Source organism: Harpia harpyja, chromosome 6, assembly GCF_026419915.1.
Source record: "Harpia harpyja isolate bHarHar1 chromosome 6, bHarHar1 primary haplotype, whole genome shotgun sequence".
NCBI classification, from domain to species: domain Eukaryota; kingdom Metazoa; phylum Chordata; class Aves; order Accipitriformes; family Accipitridae; genus Harpia; species Harpia harpyja.
The window spans coordinates 29,912,342-29,931,139 of record NC_068945.1 but is presented as its reverse complement, the minus strand read 5'-3'; the positions used below and the strand labels follow the sequence as shown (position 1 = coordinate 29,931,139).

At 49.6% G+C, this 18,798-nt stretch overlaps 1 protein-coding gene across 3 annotated transcripts; it reads left to right on the top strand.

Moving 5' to 3' along the window:
- The first annotated feature begins 343 nt into the window (after positions 1 to 343).
- On the top strand, positions 344 to 17,637 carry LOC128143174 (suppressor of cytokine signaling 1-like). Of its 3 annotated transcripts, none has more exons than XM_052790142.1 (3): positions 344 to 633; positions 10,611 to 10,735; positions 14,075 to 17,637. In XM_052790142.1, exon 3 carries the CDS (start codon positions 14,141 to 14,143, stop codon positions 14,822 to 14,824), a length of 684 nt encoding a protein of 227 aa, XP_052646102.1. In that variant the 5' UTR covers positions 344 to 633; positions 10,611 to 10,735; positions 14,075 to 14,140; the 3' UTR covers positions 14,825 to 17,637. The 3 variants fall into 3 exon arrangements, with proteins under 3 accessions (XP_052646102.1, XP_052646103.1, XP_052646104.1); XM_052790143.1 differs by lacking the exon at positions 344 to 633 and adding an exon at positions 739 to 856; XM_052790144.1 differs by lacking the exons at positions 344 to 633; positions 10,611 to 10,735 and adding an exon at positions 13,417 to 13,644.
- Positions 17,638 to 18,798: the final 1,161 nt, after the last annotated feature.

Here is an 18,798-nt window from a genome sequence, read left to right as displayed (position 1 = left end):
TGGCTCTGCTGCCCCGGGCCTGTGCATAGAACCCCGCCCCGGTGTTTCACAGCTCTGCTACACCAGCCCTGGGCATAGCCCCAGCCCTCCCTGGTGCTTGCGAGCTCCTCCAGTGTTGGAGGGCAGCAGACGGTAACTGGGAGGAGGGGCAGAGCCCCGGTCCCCCGCTGTCGCCGTCGGGGGACGCCGCCGCCTCCCCAGGGCGACGCGTGGCCCCGGCGGGTGCCGGGGGGCGGTGGATGCTGCGGTGCCGTCCCGGTGGGGTTCCTCTGCCGGTCTGCAGCGGAGGGGCTTTCACAGCCTCTTTTTTTTCCTTTTTCTCTCTCCTCCCCCCCCAGTCCGGCCAACTTTTCTTTTAAAAAAAACCAAACTTTTTTCTTCTTTACTTTTTTTTTCCCCCTTGAAAGAGCCACGCTGTGGAAAGACGGGGTGGTGGAGGAGGGAGAAACCCCTCCCCTTCCCCTCCCCCGTGGCTCCTTCCTCGGAAAAGAAACACTTGGGGGGTTTCCTCCCCTCCACTCCCCTTCCCTTCCCTCCGCGCCGCTCCGCTCCCTGGAGCCGGAGCCGAAGCCGCCGCGGCGCCCGCGCGCCCCGCGGCCGAGGAGGGCCCGGCGGACAGCCGCGCCGCCTCGGGTGAGCCGCGCACGCCGGCCCCTTTGTGAGTTGAGGGGCCGGGGGGGGGGATGCGGAGCGCGGCGGCGGCGGGCGGCAGGACAGCGGGGCCGCCTCCGTTTCGCTTTGGGGCGGGAGAGCGGCGGCGGGGGCAGGGCCGGGCAGCGCCGCTGTCGCCCCGGCACTGAGCGCTCGCTCGCAGCGGCGGCAGCGCCGCTCGCCCGCGGCCCCGGAGGTGCCGAGAGTAAGTTGTGCGGCGTTAACCGAAAACGGCCTTTGGGGGGGGGGGGTGTCTGTCTGTATCCTCCGGTCCCCCCTTGTCTTCTTACAAGGGCGGGAGCCGGGAAGTGCAGCCCCCCCCTCTGCTTTGGCGCCGGGGGCGTCGGGGCTGTTGCTAGCTGGGGAAGAGGGAGCGTGCTGGGGCTTGGGGTGCCTTTCCCAGGAGGGTCAGGGGAGGATTTGGGATGCTGGCAACTCACTGCCGGCCCTGAAGGGAGCCATGTGCCACGCTGGGAGCAGCCTGGGAGGCTCCGTGAGGCTTGGGGCTTGTCCTGCCGTCAAGGTGTTCTCCACAGTATCAGGGCAGGGAGATGCTTGTTTTAAAGCGAAACCTGCAAATTATGTAATGTCTCAAGTGGGTCTGTAGGGAAGCAGATGCACGGGTCCGGGGAGCGGGTGACTTGGTCTTCATGCTGCTTCTTTCCCTTCACATAAACCACTAGAGAAGTGGTGCGTAGAGCGTTACGCTTAGTCTTAGCTGCCTGCCAGAATTGAAGGCGTTACAGGGAAACGGGGTAACCATGAAGCAGGAGTGTACGTGCCCATTGGGGTTGCCCTTGAAAGGCAGAGGCACTCACCGTCCTCCAGACCTGGCATAGTCAGAACGCAGCCTCACACCTGCCTTTTCTCAGAAGATCGGTGCTGCACGCACATGAAAAGCCTCGTCGGCAAAGGTTATCGCTAAAACCTCCTCCTTTATGCAATCTGAGTCATGGTGCTCGCAGCCATGTAGGATCAGCTACTCACTTTTTCCCACAAACACACACGTTCTTACTGAGAATTTTGGAATAGTTACCACCTAAAACCTCAGCTTGTGTTCCTCATAGGATGGGGTTTTTTTTCCTTTTTTTTTTTTTATTTTATTTAGTTTAAGTGTGTATTCCTTCCTGCTCAGTAGAAGCTTGGAAACAGGATCTGGATGAACCCTGGAGGTAACTGAGAGGAACTCAAGAATGTTAAATTAATGTCCCTGGTTTTTTTTCTTCCCCTGCATGGGTGAAGGAGGGGGATGTGGCTTGACCATTGTTCTGGAAAGTTGAGGGTAATGAGTATTGTTAGCAAGCTGCTATTTAGGACTGTGTGGTCCAGACAGTGCCGTTTGCTAGTTCTAGTCCTTGCAGCTCTCAGAGAACTTAAATGAAAAACCCAGTCACATGTTGACTGTGCTCAACTCTGTAAAATGGGGTGGGTTCAGAAATAACTAGTTTCCTCATGTTTCATTCCCTGTTGACTGTGCCCTTAAGAGGGTATGCAGACATATCTTCTTTCTCCAAACAATTGTGACTGCAGTTCAGATGCTGTGTGAACGTCAAATAGCCCGTTCAGTCACAGCGGGGCTGTGGTCATGTGCTTAAAAATTATGCACATGCACAGAAGTTTGTGGGACTGAGGCTCTATTATCACATAATGTTGGTCTTGGTTGAATCAAGTTACGACGAGATGTGGCCAGTCGCTGCAGATGAAGCCACGCTTTGTTTCTGTGTTCGTGAGCGATTCTGCTGGGTATGTGATTTAAAATGTAGTTGTTGAAGTATGGATTCTTGTTCCCTCCAGAGTGGAAGGCTCTTGGGCACAAACCTGCGGGATTACTGGGGTGCCAACCTCCCACACAGGTTCCCGTCTTCCTGAGCTAGACTGGGATCTGGGCCTTTGTTATTTCTGTGCTTCTTGTTATCATTCAGTATGTCATATGCCCTTCAATAACCTGGCTTGCTTATCATTTACTTAAATTAGTGGGGTTGAGAGACAGCACGAGGCTTTTAAGATTGCATTGGAAGGCACAAATAAACTGTACTGGCGTCCCAAAAAGCAGGCATAGAGGAGCACCAGGGAAAGGCTGAGCTTCTGCAAATCCTCCCAGGTGTGTGTCCCTGCCATGTCTGCTCAGAGAGGGCCAAATTCAGTTTCCAGATGACAGCTTCAAACGTGTACCCAGTGCCTCTTACCCTCAATCCAAGTGGGATTTCTGTGAAGTTGGTGGTCGGTTTGTGCAAGGATAGAGCTGGAGTTGGGTGGTGTAAATTCTTAGTTGCTGTCGCTAATACTGTGGTTGCATTGCTGAGAAACAAAGGAGAAAATGTGCCTTTGGAGCTATGTTTCTTCCCTTGCTCCTCTTTCTCTCCGTCCCCACTGGGGTTTTGCTCTTTCCTCCAAGTCTTTCCCTGCAGCTCATCGCCACCCCCATCACCCCCTACCACCCACAGGCTTCTCTCTCCTGGTTTCTCCTACCTTAGTTTGGTCAGCAATAAACAGATAGTGCCAATATTTAAATATGACATCATTTGGATTGGGTTGACACTATGGTTAGATTAATAAAAGCTGTGGGGAGGTGGCATGTTCCTGAGCCGTTATTCCAAGCCGCTGTAGACCTCAGCTAGTGATACTTGCCAAAAGCTTGCAAGCCGGGGGAGGTGGGCACCTGCATCTCTTTCTGTAAATGAAAATGTGGATGGTACAAGAGCTGAGTCTGCCATACAGGGATCATCTTTTTACAGAGTAAAGGTATTAAGAGTGTGTGTCATTAGGAGGCATCATATATTTATTTAATGCAACTAAATGCTACATTAATTAGATCCTTGATTACATGTAAGTAGAGGCAGAAGGCAGGCATGATATCAACCTACTCTCTTCTATCCTGTCAATCTACTTCGCTACTGCCTGCTCTTCTGGTTTGCATTTGTGCATATCCTGCAGCCTTCTGCCTCAGTAAAGTATTTATTAGCTCACCATTTTGCTGCAATCAGTCTCGGACCCTTAAAAGAAAAGAAAAAGTGCAGTGGTGGTTGATGTAGCAGGATTTGGTGGCTTTGTGTTAGTGAGTGGTCAAAATGACTTGAGTAAAATGCATTTCCCCGTGCCTCGACCAAGTGCAAGATTTCAAGTTAAGATTTAGAAGTGAGAGGTATAGAAAGTCCTACTTTTTAAACTTCTGGGAATCTCTGCTTCTGTTTGATAGGTATTTAATAGTATAAAAATGTTAATGCAGCTTTAGTAAAATCGCTAAATGCTGGTTTTATGTTGTCTTTGGAGACTTTAGAGCTGCCCCCTTATTTTTGTCCTCTTCGGTGGAGAAATGAAAAGGCCTGTGTGCACTTCACAGGAAATGAGTGTCTGATACAGGCTTGCAGGCTGCACATTTCCAAGAACTGCTCTCAAGGTATTTTGATAGTGCACATTCTCTCTGCCTTCTCCCTTCCTGCTCCCCATGCGCTTCTGTGCCTCTCTGCTTGTTCTCAAACACATGTGAAGGACGAGGGAAAGAATTGAACAGTGCCAATATTAAGTTTGCAAATAGGCTGCTTTAGCTTTACATCAGCTCTCTTTGGGAGCTGTGGCTGGCAAAATTGGGTTGTCAGCATTCAGTTCCCTTTGTCTAAGCAGAGGGGTTTTGTCCTCCCCGTCATCCCCTGCAAATGCTGAAGAAAAATTTTGACTTCAGATTTTCATTTGTCCAACAGAGGTTTTTGTGTGCGCGTGTGTGATTCTGCAGTTCAGAAACAGCTTGGGTCTACTTTCACACTTCCTCGGTAGCAAAGTTTATTTGGAAAATTAGGCTAAGGCTGTCAGGGAAGAAAATAAGTGTCACTATTAGCAGTTGGAAAATGTCAAAGATCTCCATTCCTGTTCCTGCAATCTGAACTCTGTAGCTGGGCTTTTGTGTGGCTTGCTGATGGTGCCTTGCTTAAAGCTGAGGGGGTTCGGCATAGGTTTGCTTGGGTCAGCACGCTCATGGTGATGTGCACAGATGCCCGCAGGAATGGTTTGATTATGCTTTTTGACAGACTGGCAATGTTTTTCTTAATCCATGTTATTCTTCATGCATATTTGAGTTCTTGCTTGTTTTCTGGTGAGAAATTTGGGGATGTGGAGGGAGGGAAGCTGGAGCTGGAGAAACATTCTCGAATTGCTCCTGCTAGAAGTTATGTTCATCCTCTGAGGCCCAACTAAGTGACACAGTGGACCAAGAGCCCCACTCTAAAGGGACGCTGAGACAGAGGGAATGTTTCTTTCTAACCTCATTGCTACAGTGTTTCTGATTCAGAGCTGCTTTAGCAGTAATCACTGAAATGGCCCATTTGTGTGGTATGTACACCAATATTCAAGTCAGCAGATAAAAGCAGGAGGTGCTGTTCTTTTTAGTCATTTAAAAAATGAGGAAAAACCAGGCTGAGCTGCTTTAACTACTCTGCAGCAGGTCCATAGTTGATTCCCTGTAGTGACTTTATAAACCTTTGTTTACTTCTTCAGTTTTGCACAACTAAAGGATGTTTATGCCTTGTGCTGGGCTCCCCTTAGTCTTATGTAGAGCTTGAATGGTTAAGAGTTGGCTTAAAAAGGTGATGCAGAAAAACCCCCAGTCCTTTGCTGCTGGATCCCTCTGCCTAAGGTCTGCTAAAGCATAGGGTGGTGAGTACTTTACAGAGACAAAGCAGAGACCTTTGAGAAAGAAGAGAAATGAGACTCCTCAGATCAACTCTCTCACTTTCCCCAGCAGCAGCATTTTAATGTCTATGTGATGGGAGTTTTTCCTTTTATGAGTTTTAAAATTAGTTACTTTTCAATCTCAGTCACCTTTGAACTTCCTCTCTTCTAGTTTTATGAAAGAGCATAAAAAGAACGGCCTGATTGTACTGTATCTTTCTCTTGCATCCTCTTGTACCTATCTGCTCTCTAAACTGAGCATGAAGTTTCTCCAGTCTTTCTCTGTCTGAACACTTACATGTGACTTCTTATCACCCATCTTTAGGCCCATCCCCTTTGTTTCAGCTCTGTATGTTTTTAGTTAAGGTGACTGGAACTGAATATATTAGGTGATGACATTACTGTTACGTTCCCACCCATCCATTTTGCAACTTCACGTTTGTGCTTACTTCTTGGTTTTTTAATGACCGCTTTTGCATTCAGAGCTAGAGCTTTCCTTAACAAACTCTCAGCACGGTTACTCTGCTCATTCATTGGCTGTGCCACTTAATTTATTGCTCTTCAAAATACAGACCCAGTTTGTTTTCCTGCAAGTCTGTGTCCACTTGCATCTGTCAGGACAGAGTCTTGCCTGACCTGCTGGTGCTTGCCAGCCTGCAGAATTTTGAGTGACCTCTGACTTCTCTGGCCTGCAGAGAGTGAAATGATTTTGTCACTCGTTGCCCCTGGGAAGGTGATGCAGGGCTAGCTGCTTTTCCAGCTGGTTGCCTAGATTTAAGTACCGTGAGGCTGGAAGCTGCTTGCTGGGGGGCAAGGTTAAACCTCTGATGTTTGAGGTGGTGTGGGCAATGGCAGCTTGCAGATGAGGGGAGAAGATTTCTAGAAAGGGACCTGGGTTGACGTGTGTATTTGCATGGGGAAGGGAGCCACTTGCACGTGAGCTGGGCTACTTGTACCCACCGACCTGTCACGGGGAGGGATGCTCTTCAAAGTGGGCTGGGTCGATCTGGGGGGAAGATGTAGTAGCTGGAAGGGTGGCAGAGAGGTGATGGGATGTGCAGGGGCTGAAATGCCTTGGTTTCCTCAGGACACCCCTCTTCCACCTCCCATCACCCCAGGGTGCAACTGCTCCTTGTCTTCTGTCCATCTGCTTTACAGGTCCTGGGGTGCTGCTGGCTCTTTACCTCATGCACTGCGTCTTGCTTTTTGACTTGCTTCTGGCATGGAGGCTTTGGGGGAAGTGCAAGGCATGTCCCAGCAGCTGCCTGCTTATGTAGCTTTTCTGCAGTGTCCTCGTCCCCAGTTGCTGGTATCTCAGTCAGCTAAATGATTCCCCCAGAGGTTTTCTGTTTTTGATAAACTGAAAATGCCATTTGTGTTCTGTTTTTTGTTTTGTTTTGTTTATCTTGGCCACCTACTGTCCCAGTTTCATGACAGCCATCCTCATTTAAATTTGTTCCCTACCATCAGTAATTTATATTCCTTTATATCAGCTCCAGCAGAGTTAGCTTTTCATCTTCTGAAGGATTGTTGAGGTTGTAGAGAGATTTGGGCAGGGACTGTGGATTTGTAGTGTGTGTATTTGGTGCCTCTGATCCATGGCAGAGGTCCTTGCAAGCTGTCATACCTACAGCTGATACTTGCGGTGTGACCTGTGTTGTCTCCTGAGCCTGTCCTCTTAGTCAGGCAGCATCTCTGCTCCATCATTTCTGGGAGGTCCGCACACTCTGTCACTTTAAGATTTCCTAAATAACCTCTCATGACTTAATTTTTTCTTTCTTTTCACTTTTGACTCTCAGGACTAGTTTCTTTATTTTATGTGTTGGAAATCCCCCATTATAAAACTTAGAGTTGTGGTGTGTTTGTGCTTTCTGACCCTCGCTCCTTCCTCTGAAGGCACGGTAACTGGTACTGCTTAATAACCCCTTGCATCTTCTGAAGCTGGTCCTTTTTAAGAGCCAAGGGAGGATCTCTCCCCTGTGCCTCTGTGCTCCGGCTTGCATTGGTTAAGTGCCTGGGACTCTTCTCTAAAATCCTAGTTCTGATCATGATACTGAACCAGTTTTAGCTGCAGACACTGCTCATTTCTTAGAGTTAGCTGCTGCTTTGAATTCCTTTCCTGCTAAATGCGATGGTTTTGATAAGAGGCCATGGCCATCGAAGGGACCGCTGATGGCCTTTGCTTCTCAGGATTTACTCGTTTCCTCAAACAGGGTGCTGGAACAACTGAAAAAAGTCAATTTAGCTGAGAGGCTAGAATGGAGGAAACATACCTGTGCTGCTGGTCTAGGGATGGGGGGAGCTGGCGAGGCTGAGGAGCCGTGACTGGTGGATGCAGAGCTCTGCCCCAGCGGAGGGTGAGGACACAGCCCCGGGCATCGCTGCCCCGTTCCCACTGATCCCCCCCTCTCGGCAAGCAGATGGGAGAGAGCATTTCCAAAAGGGAGCCATGAGGGAATTGTGCTGTCTTGGCCTCTTGCTTCCTCCTCGTTGTGCCCTATCCCCATCTCCTCATTTCTGCACCAAAACTGGGGAGAGCTGTGGCCACCTTCCCAGAGGGCTGCTTCCCCACCCAGCAGGCAGCGGCGAGGGAGGGAAGGCAAGGCAGTCACACAGGGGCTGTATTCACCAGCTGAGCCACGAGGCTGAGGGTTTCCATAGCTCTGCTGCACTGACGTTCACAGGGATGGCTGCTCGCTATGAAACTGCAAGGGTCGGGAGCGAGGCTTCCCTCACTTACCAAAAAGCACTGTCGTGTTGGCCAGAGGTAAGCAACAACAACTCTCTTCCCTTTAGCCATGGCAGGATAGCCTCTGCTGCAGCTTTGAAACTTAGCAGTAACCCATCCTGATTACCTTTTTCCAACTTTTTTTTTTTTAATTCTCTTTGCCCCGGTTACAGAAGGGGAAAAAAAATGCAGGCTCTTGAACCAGAATTCAGTCTCCAATAGAAGCTGTTCCTTGCCAGAAGTCAGTTGGTAGTTTTGGTAGTTTTACTTGCTGTGGGACAAACTGTAGTTGCTTGCAGCTACTGCACGGCAGCCTTTGAGTTCAGGGAAGTGATGTGGCTTCTCTGTTATTCAGAAATGGCAGGATTACAGTTTCATACTGGGCTATTTCTATGAGGAACGGGCTGTTTCATTTGGAAGTAGTTGTTTTGAATGTTCATAGTATTTCCAAGGTGTGAGGAAAGGACTCTGAAAATGCGGTCTTTCTTCCAGCTCTTTTGGTTAGTCCAGCAAAAGCAATTAGCTTTCCCTGTGAACTGCCACCTTCTTTTTTTCTTTTTTCTTTTTTTTTTTTTTGAAGCATGTTATGCAGAAATCAAACTTGCTTGCAGACTTTCTTGCCTTGAAGAATAGTCGGTGCCCATCACACTGTCTTGTGGGTTTTCTTGGGGTAAAAACCTTTTAGCCTGTATCAGCAAAGTGTCATGTTAATGCAGAAAACACGTCATAGAAAAACACGGTAAGAAGTACAAAACCTAAATATCAGATCCATGGGAAGTTATTTGTGGGTTTTGAAGTATGTTCTCCAACCCCAAAAAGTTGGGACGGGTTTGATAAGATCAGTCTTCTCGCAAGGTGTCCAGCAGCTGTTCCCCAGAACCTGCATGCAGGATCCTCCTGCTCGGTGTCTCTACTGCATGGAAGCAGGAACTGTAACAGTGTGTGTGCTGCCTCAGTTTATTTTATTTTACTAAATATTGCATCCTTGAATGCTGGTTGTATAGGAAAATGCAGTTTTGGTTTGGGGTAGGTATGTGTGGTGTGGGGTTTTTTTCTTTTTTCCACATATTCCCTCACGTGTCAGACATAATGGCAGCCTTGCATCAGACTGTTTATAGCCATGGCATAAAAGATAGAGGGAACTGCAATGTCTCCTAGGCCTGCTTTGTGCTGGAGAAATTGGCTGTGATTAACATTGGTCCTCTTAGCTGAGCTGCGCCACATTCCTTACCTAACCACAGTTCCCTCTCTGCTCTTTGGCACACGTCTGTCTGCGTGTCTCCTGCCTTTCTCTTCCTGTTCCACAAGCCCTTTCTGGATCAGCCTTGGTTACCTTGGCCGTGGTAGGGTGCTTGTGACAAGGGACATTGGTGTGGCCACGCACTGTGGTGGTGACGGCATGGTTTAAACCAGCGCCAGTGTGTGGCAGACGGTGGCGGCCACAGGAACCAGGCTGGCCCACCATTAAAACGCAGCGCTGCATGCTTGGCTCTTACCAGGGAGGTTTCTTCCAGCTGTTTGCTCGAGCTTTCCTTTGAAACATCCTCTCCAGCCACAAATCAGCAGGCAGTGCATTTCTGTGGGATGCAGACATGCAAGCAAGAGATGTCTGCTCAAGCTCTGCTGCCTGGAATGGGGATGCTGCTGCAAGGGCTTGCAGGGTACCTCAGGGAGAGCTTTTCCAGATTATCCCAGCCTCCATCTACTGCTCTGGGAACTGTGGGATTGATAACTGAGAGATGTTGAAGCTGAATGGAGTGGGTAATGTAGTAATGGGATAGATGTGCAGTTCTGCTAGCTGCAAGTCGATGTGGCTTGTGGGGTGTGAGCCTGGTCTGGGCTCCGCTGGGGGGGATGCAGAGAAGTGATGTTAAGTAATGGAGCGTAGGTATAAGTGCAGCCTTACAGGGACTGCCTCTGAAAGGCATGCAGAAGGCTGGGTTCTTTTTTTCAGCTTGCTGATGGATCCACTGATAGACCACGATTGCACATGTGGTGGTCTGCTGCTCCAGCGGGTCAGCGGGTTTAGTTTTCCATGCACAAGGTGAGAAAGAAAAGCCTTGAGAGCCGGGGAAACGGGGCAGAAGAATGCAGGCCAGAACAGACTGGGTCACTATTTGAATAACTCAGCAGTGAATGGCTACCTACGTGTTTTCACTTAAGATCCTCTAAATGTTGTGTGTTGCATTGAGCACAAGTTTGAGTTTGCTGTTCTGAATCCTTAAGCTTATTCCTGTTACCATTATCTCTTAACCTTTGGGTTTTATGGTTCCCGCTTCCAGAAGGTGATGGCAACTTTATGGTCTTTGCATTTGTCCTTAGGCCATCTGTGAGCTGTTGGGACCTAATCAGCTCATGGCTTTGTAAGTAGCAATAATAATAATAACAGCAGCAATAATCTGTTGTCTCTGTCATTATCTGGCGTGCTGTGTACATGCTTCTACAATAATACAGGTCAAAGAGGTTGAGACAGCCAACCTGTCCCCAGATTTGTTGTATTTTAGATCCACATTATAGTGAACTAATGGGCTTAGTCACCTGTTTGATGGACTTCTCTTTCTTCTCAAAGGATGGATCTGCTCTTAAGTAAAGCTTTGCAAAAACTGGGAAGTGCCGCATCGAAGCTCTTGAATTTGGACCACTTCCAGGCCTGACATCCAGAAACTCATCCCTATGGGTGGTAAATATAAAGAGGTAAGCTCTTTCAAGTGTCCTGGAGGAAGAGTGCAAGGACGCATCATAGCTGAGTACTTGAAGCTGCTGTTGAACATGCCAGATTTGTCAAGCCCTAGGGTGCAGGGCTGGCTTGGCTAACACCAGAGGCTGCGTACAGTCCCCTAGTTACTAGAATTGTCTCCTTACATGAAATATGCTGCTTTGCCTGGGTAGTGAGCGAGGAGGAAGGCAGGATGCCCTGTGTCAAGAGCACTTATTTTGAAAAGCTCTTGAACTTGCAGTAAATCAGAAGGTCTGGGGAAACTTATATAGCCTTTTAATTAGCGGGACGCCAGCTTTTTAGGGTATGCTGCTTTGGCTGACTGTTCTGTATGCTGCTTTTTGTTCTGACTGTCTTGCAGTAGGGAGGTAGTAATGTGTTTGGGTGTTGGGGTTTTTTGGGCTTTTTTGGAGCAGGGGGAGGGAAAGCAAATTGCGGTGTGGCAAATCAGAAGCAGAACTAATTGTGCATGTGTATTCCATTACACCCCGGGCTGGTTTATTCCTAATCCTGAGAGTCTGCTCATTCTTCTTGACGTGGGAGGCCATTGTACACGTAGGACCTGTTGACCCACTAAAAGTGAACCTTAAAGGTAGTATCAGGAAGCACTTCTAGAGCTAATATTAATGTAACTAATACTGTGCTGCAGGCCAGGCAGTCATCTGTTGGAAATGGGTCACTGAAGCTAAACAAATTCATGCTGTCTGAGGCTCTGACCCATATGTAGATTTCAAATCGAGTGAACAAATTGTGAGGGTGCTGTTTTTGCATTTACTTTGAATTCGAAACGATGACACAGTCTCCATTCTTAGTCAGTCAGACTTCTAGTAGTAGTGGATTTTTCTTAAAGGACTTGGGAGAATGACTCAAGGTCGAAAACTGGGACAAACAAGTTTATTTTTTTTCTGTCAGATGGTATCTGCAGCCTTAAACAAATTATCTATTTGTCTGTTATTTTTAAAACTAGCCTGGAAATGAAAGACAGCTGCCTGCTTCTGTTTTCCTGCTTGAATTCATTTTCCAACCTAGACCCATGAGATTGGCAAAATTTCCATTGGGACCCAAGAGAAGTTGCTGTTTGGGAAGAGTGGCTGCTGGTGGGAGCATGGCTCCTTTGCGCTACCTTCAAGGCTATAACTGTAGCCCTGGAGGCATTTGGCAGGAGTATGACCTTCTTTTTCTGTAGTAGCTAATGTCAGAGGGCTTTATAGCTTCCTTGCCCAGCAGAGAGGAGAAGGAAAGGGACAGAGATGCTGCAACTTCTTGTGGCACCTACAGTGCTGAGTTTTTGGTGGCGATAGATGGCCCTAGTCGCTGCACGTGGTGACTGTGTTTACTTGCGTTCTGCTCAGTAAATCAACTTCCCCCAAGATTTATTCTGACTTGCTGAACCATCTGAGCAGCTTTCAACTGCTGCCCTTTTTTTTAAAATGGAAAAGAAAAAACCCGACTTGATTAACTCCTTCCTACCCCTCCCACCTTTCTGTAAGTGTGGAATTTCCCTCCCGCAGTGACATGTAGCTAAAGGGCAGGATCGGCAGCATTCAGAGTGGTATCAGGGACGTTAGTGGCTTGTGGACTGCAAATCACAGGGCTAGAAACTGGAGAAACTTCCCAGGCTGCTCTTGGAAAGGGTGTTTATAGCTCCATGTATGGAGATGTGCCTGACAGCTACATTATTGGTATTACTGTTTAAGTATTGAGAGATGTTAGGAGAGAAAAGATGACTGTAGGCAAGGCATTGCCGGGCAGATGCCTCCTTTCCAAAACCACCGTGCCTGTGTGAGGGAAAGATGTTTGGCCCTGCTGCTCCGTGTCCTCTCCCCAGGTGCAGAGTGGGCTCTGCATGGCCATCTGGCTGGCACGAGCACTGAAAGGAGCATGTAGCTTTTGAATAGCTGGCAAAGGGTGCGAGATAAGGGGTATCTTGCAAGGAACTAAGCCTAACCTAAAGCATTCTCTCCAGAACAAGCCCTCCACAGGTCCTTGCACATTCCCTGGGGGGCCGCCTGCCTGCTATGAGCCCCGAAGCTCCCGTGAGTCTGTGGCGGGGGGGGACTGCTGGAGACAGAGAAGCGTGTCTCTTCCTCTGCTGCAGGCTGCGTGTCAGCAGCCTGTTCTGCTCCAAGCACGGCTGTGCTGTCAGTGAGTGTCACTGGGTTAATGGAGTATGTCGAGGGACAGAGGGCAGGGTTTGGCAGTGAGCTACTGACTTGTCAGGCCTGGGGAAGTGGTATGTAACAGCTCAGCTTCTCACACAGAATGAGCCTCTGGCTTGGGGCTGTGGTTTTTATGTTTATGTGTATATATACACACACACATGCAGAATATGTATTTTTGTATATAATTGAAATGACTTGGATGGCTGATGGCAACACTGGGTTCAGGAATTTGCATTTCTGAAAATGGACAGCCTGGTGATAACATGAGGTGCAGGGGATGAGCAGGGTCATGACAGTAAGGGACAGCACTTTGAACGCAGCGCATGAGCAGAGGATGGTGACTGGGAGACGGCAGCATTGTCTGCTGATGGGGGGAGATGTCCCTCCAGCAGAAACAGAAGTTAAGGGGCTGGAAGGGCTTGAGCAGAACTGTTCCTCAGACATCAGCAGTGTCTGGTACCAGCGTTAAGGGGTCTCATTCATGGCAGTCCCAGCCCTCAAGTTGATGGTGTAACATTGCTTGAAGGGGTCTTGATCCGAGACCTTTGCTTTCTCCTGACATAGTGAAACAGGCGTGTCCTGGGATGAGGGAGTGGTTCATGGGGTTTGGTGGGAAGGGCTTATTCCCATGTTCTGCTTCTTCTAAGTCCTGTTGTCTGTCCTTTTGTCAGAGAAAGGGTTGGAGAGGCGTGAGGAAACCTTTCTACCTTTCATTGAATGACAAAGTAAACAATACTTTTCTGCTTTGGCAAGTTTTTCCCTTGTAATTTGGGGTGTCATTTCCCCTTGCCAGTTTCAAGGCCACTCTGAGAAGCCCCTAAGCATCCAACAGAGGGAAACCTTGAAATACCAAGATCTGCTAGGTTCAAACCAGCCTGCTGAAGGGTGTGTTGGGGAGCCCCTAGCTGTGAATCATAGAAACCCAGTGGATGCAGAGCTCTGTAAGGTGCTACCTTGCGCTGGTGGGGACCCAGCTGGAGCCCTTCGTGCATGTATATCCTTAGTTGTTCCTGCAGCCGGGGGTTGGTGATATACAGTAGCTCCTTGATGTACCCTCTTTGGTACTCTTGCTGGTCTTTTTCCCTTGTGAAGTGTCTTCACTTGCCCGGTTAGAGGAAGGTACTTGGTTTGCCTCACTTTCTTTCTGTCCTGCAGGCTGGATGCAAAGGAGGAAGCATGGTAAAGGCAGCATCTTCCCAGGATCCATGGGCTCTTTGAGAGATGATCAGAGGGAGGCCAGATGATCTGCACAACACACACACCACTGTTTCTCATCCGCAAAGGCAGCATCAGAGCGTTCTCCCCAGCCCTGCGCCGCCCAGCTTGCCCGATCGTTTCCGGATGTTTCGCAGCTGCGAGTGGGAGGTCCTGGAGCGATCCCTCAATATCCTCCAGGCCAGCGACTTTTACTGGGGCCCCTTGTCTGTGGGGGAGGCTCACGCCAAGCTCCAGCGGGAGCCTGTCGGCACCTACTTGGTGCGGGACAGCTCGCAGGGGAACTGCTTGTTCAGCCTGAGCGTGCGGATGCCGACGGGGCCCGTCAGCCTTCGAATCTCTTTCCAGGAGGGCTATTTCCGCCTGAAGAACTGGTTTTCAGACTGTGTGGTCCGGCTGCTGGAGCTGGTGGTGGCGGGGACCCGGAACAACCCCTTGCACTTTGATGAGATGGGGGGAACCCCCCTGGTTTTCTCTGAGCCCCTGTGCCGGAGCCGCCGGGCAGTGCCCACTCTGCGAGAACTGTGCTGCCGGAGCCTGCCCACTGGTGCTGTGACAGGGGATGGAGCAAGGCTGGGGGGCTCCTTGGGGATGCGCCCAAGGGAGGAGGTGGTCTCAGCCCCGGGTGGAAGGGGAGGGTCAGATGGGAGTGTTGTCCCCAGCCCCTCTCTGTCCTGGGCTGGGAGATGATGCCATGTGCATGGGAGACGAAGGGAGGTGCCTATTATGTGGCTGTGCTGGTGGGATACACACCACACCAGTGGGGCTGGAGCAGCTGCTGGGAGAGGAAGGGGAGGGCAGGGGGACCAGGGCTTGAACCCGCTGGCTGTGACAGCTCTGTCCTTGTACATGCACAGCATGTGTGGCCTTCCCCAGAGATGTCTGAGGTAAAGCCAAATCTGAAGAGCAGAGACATGCCCCCCACCCCCCCAAGTCCTGCTCTGTGCGCCATTTATAATTTATAAGCTTGAGAAGAAGGCAAGTTGCCTGTCCTCCCAGGTCAGCCTTGTGTTTTCCTCTACCCCAAAATGCCCAAGCTTGTTTCTGCTACTAATCTGCCCTCGTGAAGTGGTGCAGCTGAGTCCGGTCCCACAGCAGTGCAGCTTGGGCATCAGTGAGCGTGACCCCTGTGCTGACCAGATACCCACATAGCCGTGGTGGAGTGAGAGCACGTTTTGCTCCTTGCAACGCGAATGCGATGCATGCCACTTCAGAGGCCAGCGTTTGCACTAGGGGGAACCCGTTGCAGCCATGTGCGATACGTGCAGCTTCATTGGCTTTGGCATTGCTTTATTTAAACAGATTTTTGGGAGTGCAGATGAGTTACGTTATACTAAGGGCATGGTATTCCTGTGGAGGTAACCCTGGTCTGGAGAGTTGGGTCTGAAGAGATGGGATTCAGCGCCCTTTCTTATGCTCATCTGATAGTATGCTGCTGCCACCTACAGAGCATAAAAAGACGTTTTGGTTTTGCCTCCAAAAAGGCAAAGAATCTTCTATATACGACTTTTAAAAATTTTAATAAACGTGGTTTTATACTTATTTTTAAAAGTCAATGAGTACATGACAATATTTTCATTCCCTTGCAGTGTTGGAAACCCGGTTAGTTTAGCGGCAAGACACAGCAATCAAACTGAAACCAAACAAGTGAATTTCTTATAAAGACCAAAAGCAGAACATAAGTGAATGGTACTAGCTGGGAACAATAAACTTAATTCATCTTAGAGTGTAATCAAGTAAAGAATTTTCTAAACAGAAGATACTTCCTAAAAACTTAAGGGTGAGATTTTCAGCAGTATTTTTAGTACCTTAAAATTTGTACTGAGTGTTTGAAAGAAACATGAGTAATTCAAGATCCTAGAATAGGGCACAGCATCAGTGAACTTGAGCTGGTGAGGATGAGTACAAATGAGAGGAACAGAGTCGACTTACATAGGGTTATGGTTCGTTTCAGGGGTGCAGGCACTTTGAAATAAGTGACTGAAAACAGCTACGTGAAGGGAGAAATTCAGATACTGTAAAATTTGAGCCAAACTGTTTTGTGTGCCGCCAAGCATCCATAGCCAGGCAGGCAGCCTGCTGAGCTCACGCTGACTTTCCCCTTCAGACCTGTACAGGGGAAAAAAGCCAAATGTGGGGAGACATTACTCTAATTTTCTCTTTTGCGTTCAGGTATCCTATCTGAGGAACCAAAGCATGTGATCAGCACAGAGAGAGATACAGGGTGTGATTCATTACAGGAGCCTAACTTCGACACTCTGAATTATTCTCTGGAGGGCTCTGTTGCTCTGCTGATGGCAAGGTGCCTGGCCTCCTATCTCGGGGCATTGGCTTATGAACCAAGGTAGTTAAGTAAATGCCAGAGAAGTGGCCATCTTCTTGCAGGCTGCTCCTCTTGCTCTCTGGGAGGCCAGGGGCAGCTCGGTGGCCCTGCAGCTGCTGCGGCTCTCAGCCCAGTGCAAAAGCGTGAGCTGGGATTGTTCGCTATCCCAGGGTTTGCGTGCACCGTGGTGGCTGATGTGGGTATGGTGTTGCTTGCTGCCGGAGCTGTAATCTCGTGCAGGGCCAGGGCAAAAAGCTAAGCAGGTAATTGCATCTGTCATGGTCACTGGGGTCCATTAGAGGTGGTGAATTGGAGCCCTCAGATGCCCGAGTCAGGCTGTGATGCCCTGGGTGAGGGCTGGGGTGCCCTGCTTACCCCACGCAGTGTCATGAGGGGGGCTGGGGTTCAACCCACCCTGAGAGAATAGCACTGTGCATCCCCTGCTCAAACACATACCTGTTGCTCAGGGTTATTGGTATCTCCACCTCCTGAAGCAGCCCTGTCCAGGTACTGTAACCCATGCAAGGACCGGGGGTCTTGGCAGACAGCGAAGCTGAATCCTGCAGGCTCCCTGGCAGCAAAGGCCAGCAGCATCCTGGGCTGCATTAACAGGAGCACCACCAGCAGATGAACAGAGTGATTACCTCCCTGTACTCACCATTTCTTAGACCCCAGTTAGAATATTGCATCCAGTTTTGGGCTCCCTGGTGCAACAAAAATGTAATAAATTGGAGTGAGGTTGGGATGGGGGGTGACCCAAAGAAGCTCAGGGGGCTGGAGCACTTGCCTTGCAAGGAGAGGCTGAGGAAGCTGGGTGTGCTCAGCCTGGAGAGGAGATAGCTCGGAGGGACCTAACAGCAGCTTGCCTGTACATATGAGGAGGTTAGCAAGGAGCCAGGCTCGCTACAGTGCTGTACAGCAGAAGAACAAGACACAGTGGACATAGGGGAAACAAGTCCAGGCTGGCTATGAGGAGACCCTTTTTCCCAGGAGGGTAGTCTGGGTGGGAGGTGGATTACCTGGAGAGGTTTTGTGGTCTCTGTGCCTGGAAGTTTTCAAGACCCGGCTGGGTCAAGCCTGGAGCAACCCGGTGTACCTCAGAGCTGGCCCTGGTGTGAGCCCCAGGTTGGATTAGCGGGGACCTCCTGGGGTCTCTTCCCCTGTGAATAGCTCTGTGGTCCTGCATTTTCAAAGGGCAGGGAGGTGGGACTGGCCATGGAGGAGGTGGTGGGGCAGAGGTGGGGTGGACTCTGCACCAGCAGTGTGCTGCTGGGGTGCTGGACCAGGATAGTGGTGTGGTGTGCTGGTAGAGGGAAAACCTCCTGTGCTGCGTGGAGCATTCCCAGGCCACACACGTGCTCTGGGTGCTGCTGCCTGCCATGGATTTGGCCTGGTGTGGGACACTGTCCCATCGTTCACCCTCAGTGCTCTTTGTGCAGAGCTCTGGCAGAGTGCAAGTCCCCTGTAGCTCCTACGCCTGCCCCTCTCAGCATCTTGGGTGGCCCCAGGCACCTGTGTTTTGGGACTGTTCCCTGGCTCTTGGGTGAAGCCCCTGCCTCAATGGGGTCAGCCACACAGCTGCCCTCCCTCTCTGCCTGCTGCGGGAGGAGTGGGACTGGGTCTGCCGCCCCAGGCACCCTGCCTGTCCCCTCAATCCTTTTCTTCCTTGGGGGTGTTGTCGCTGAGGTGCCTTGGCTGCCTTCCCACCTTTCCTTCAGAAACCGGGGAGGGGGGGGAAGGAGCAGGCTAATTTCTTCCACGTTTATAACAGAGCGCAGGAATGCTTCTGTTTTATGGCCACGGTTATAGCTCACTGAGGGAAGAGCTTTCTAACCGGATTGCTCTGACCTGGCTGTGAACTGTTCTCATTTGGCCGAAAATGAGCATCTTGAGTTGTATGGCTGGGGGCTGCAGAAGAGTCCTGTTTGTGGCCAGGATTGTGCTTTAGGAAAATTGCACAAAGGGAGGAGGAAATAGTTTGGATTTTAATAAAGTCTACTTTATTTTGTTAATTTGCTTTTTTTTTTAATTGCACAGCAAGTGCTCGTCTCTGTCTTACAAGTAAGTCAATTCCATGCAGGGCTGTAGCGAATTGATTTGAGATCTATGAATGAAAAACAGTGAATGACTGCCAAGCATTTTTATATTATGGAAGTTTAAAGCACATTATGGGTGAGCATCCTTGTTATTCATGAGGAGAGGTCACTTCGCAGATCAGGATTGGTGCAAGAAAGGAAACGAATTTGGGAAGAACAGGAACATGAAAAGTGCATCAGCTGAGCTGCAGCAGGTGTTAGAGAGTCCTTTTTCTGCTTGGATGTTGGAAGAGAAACCTTTTTCT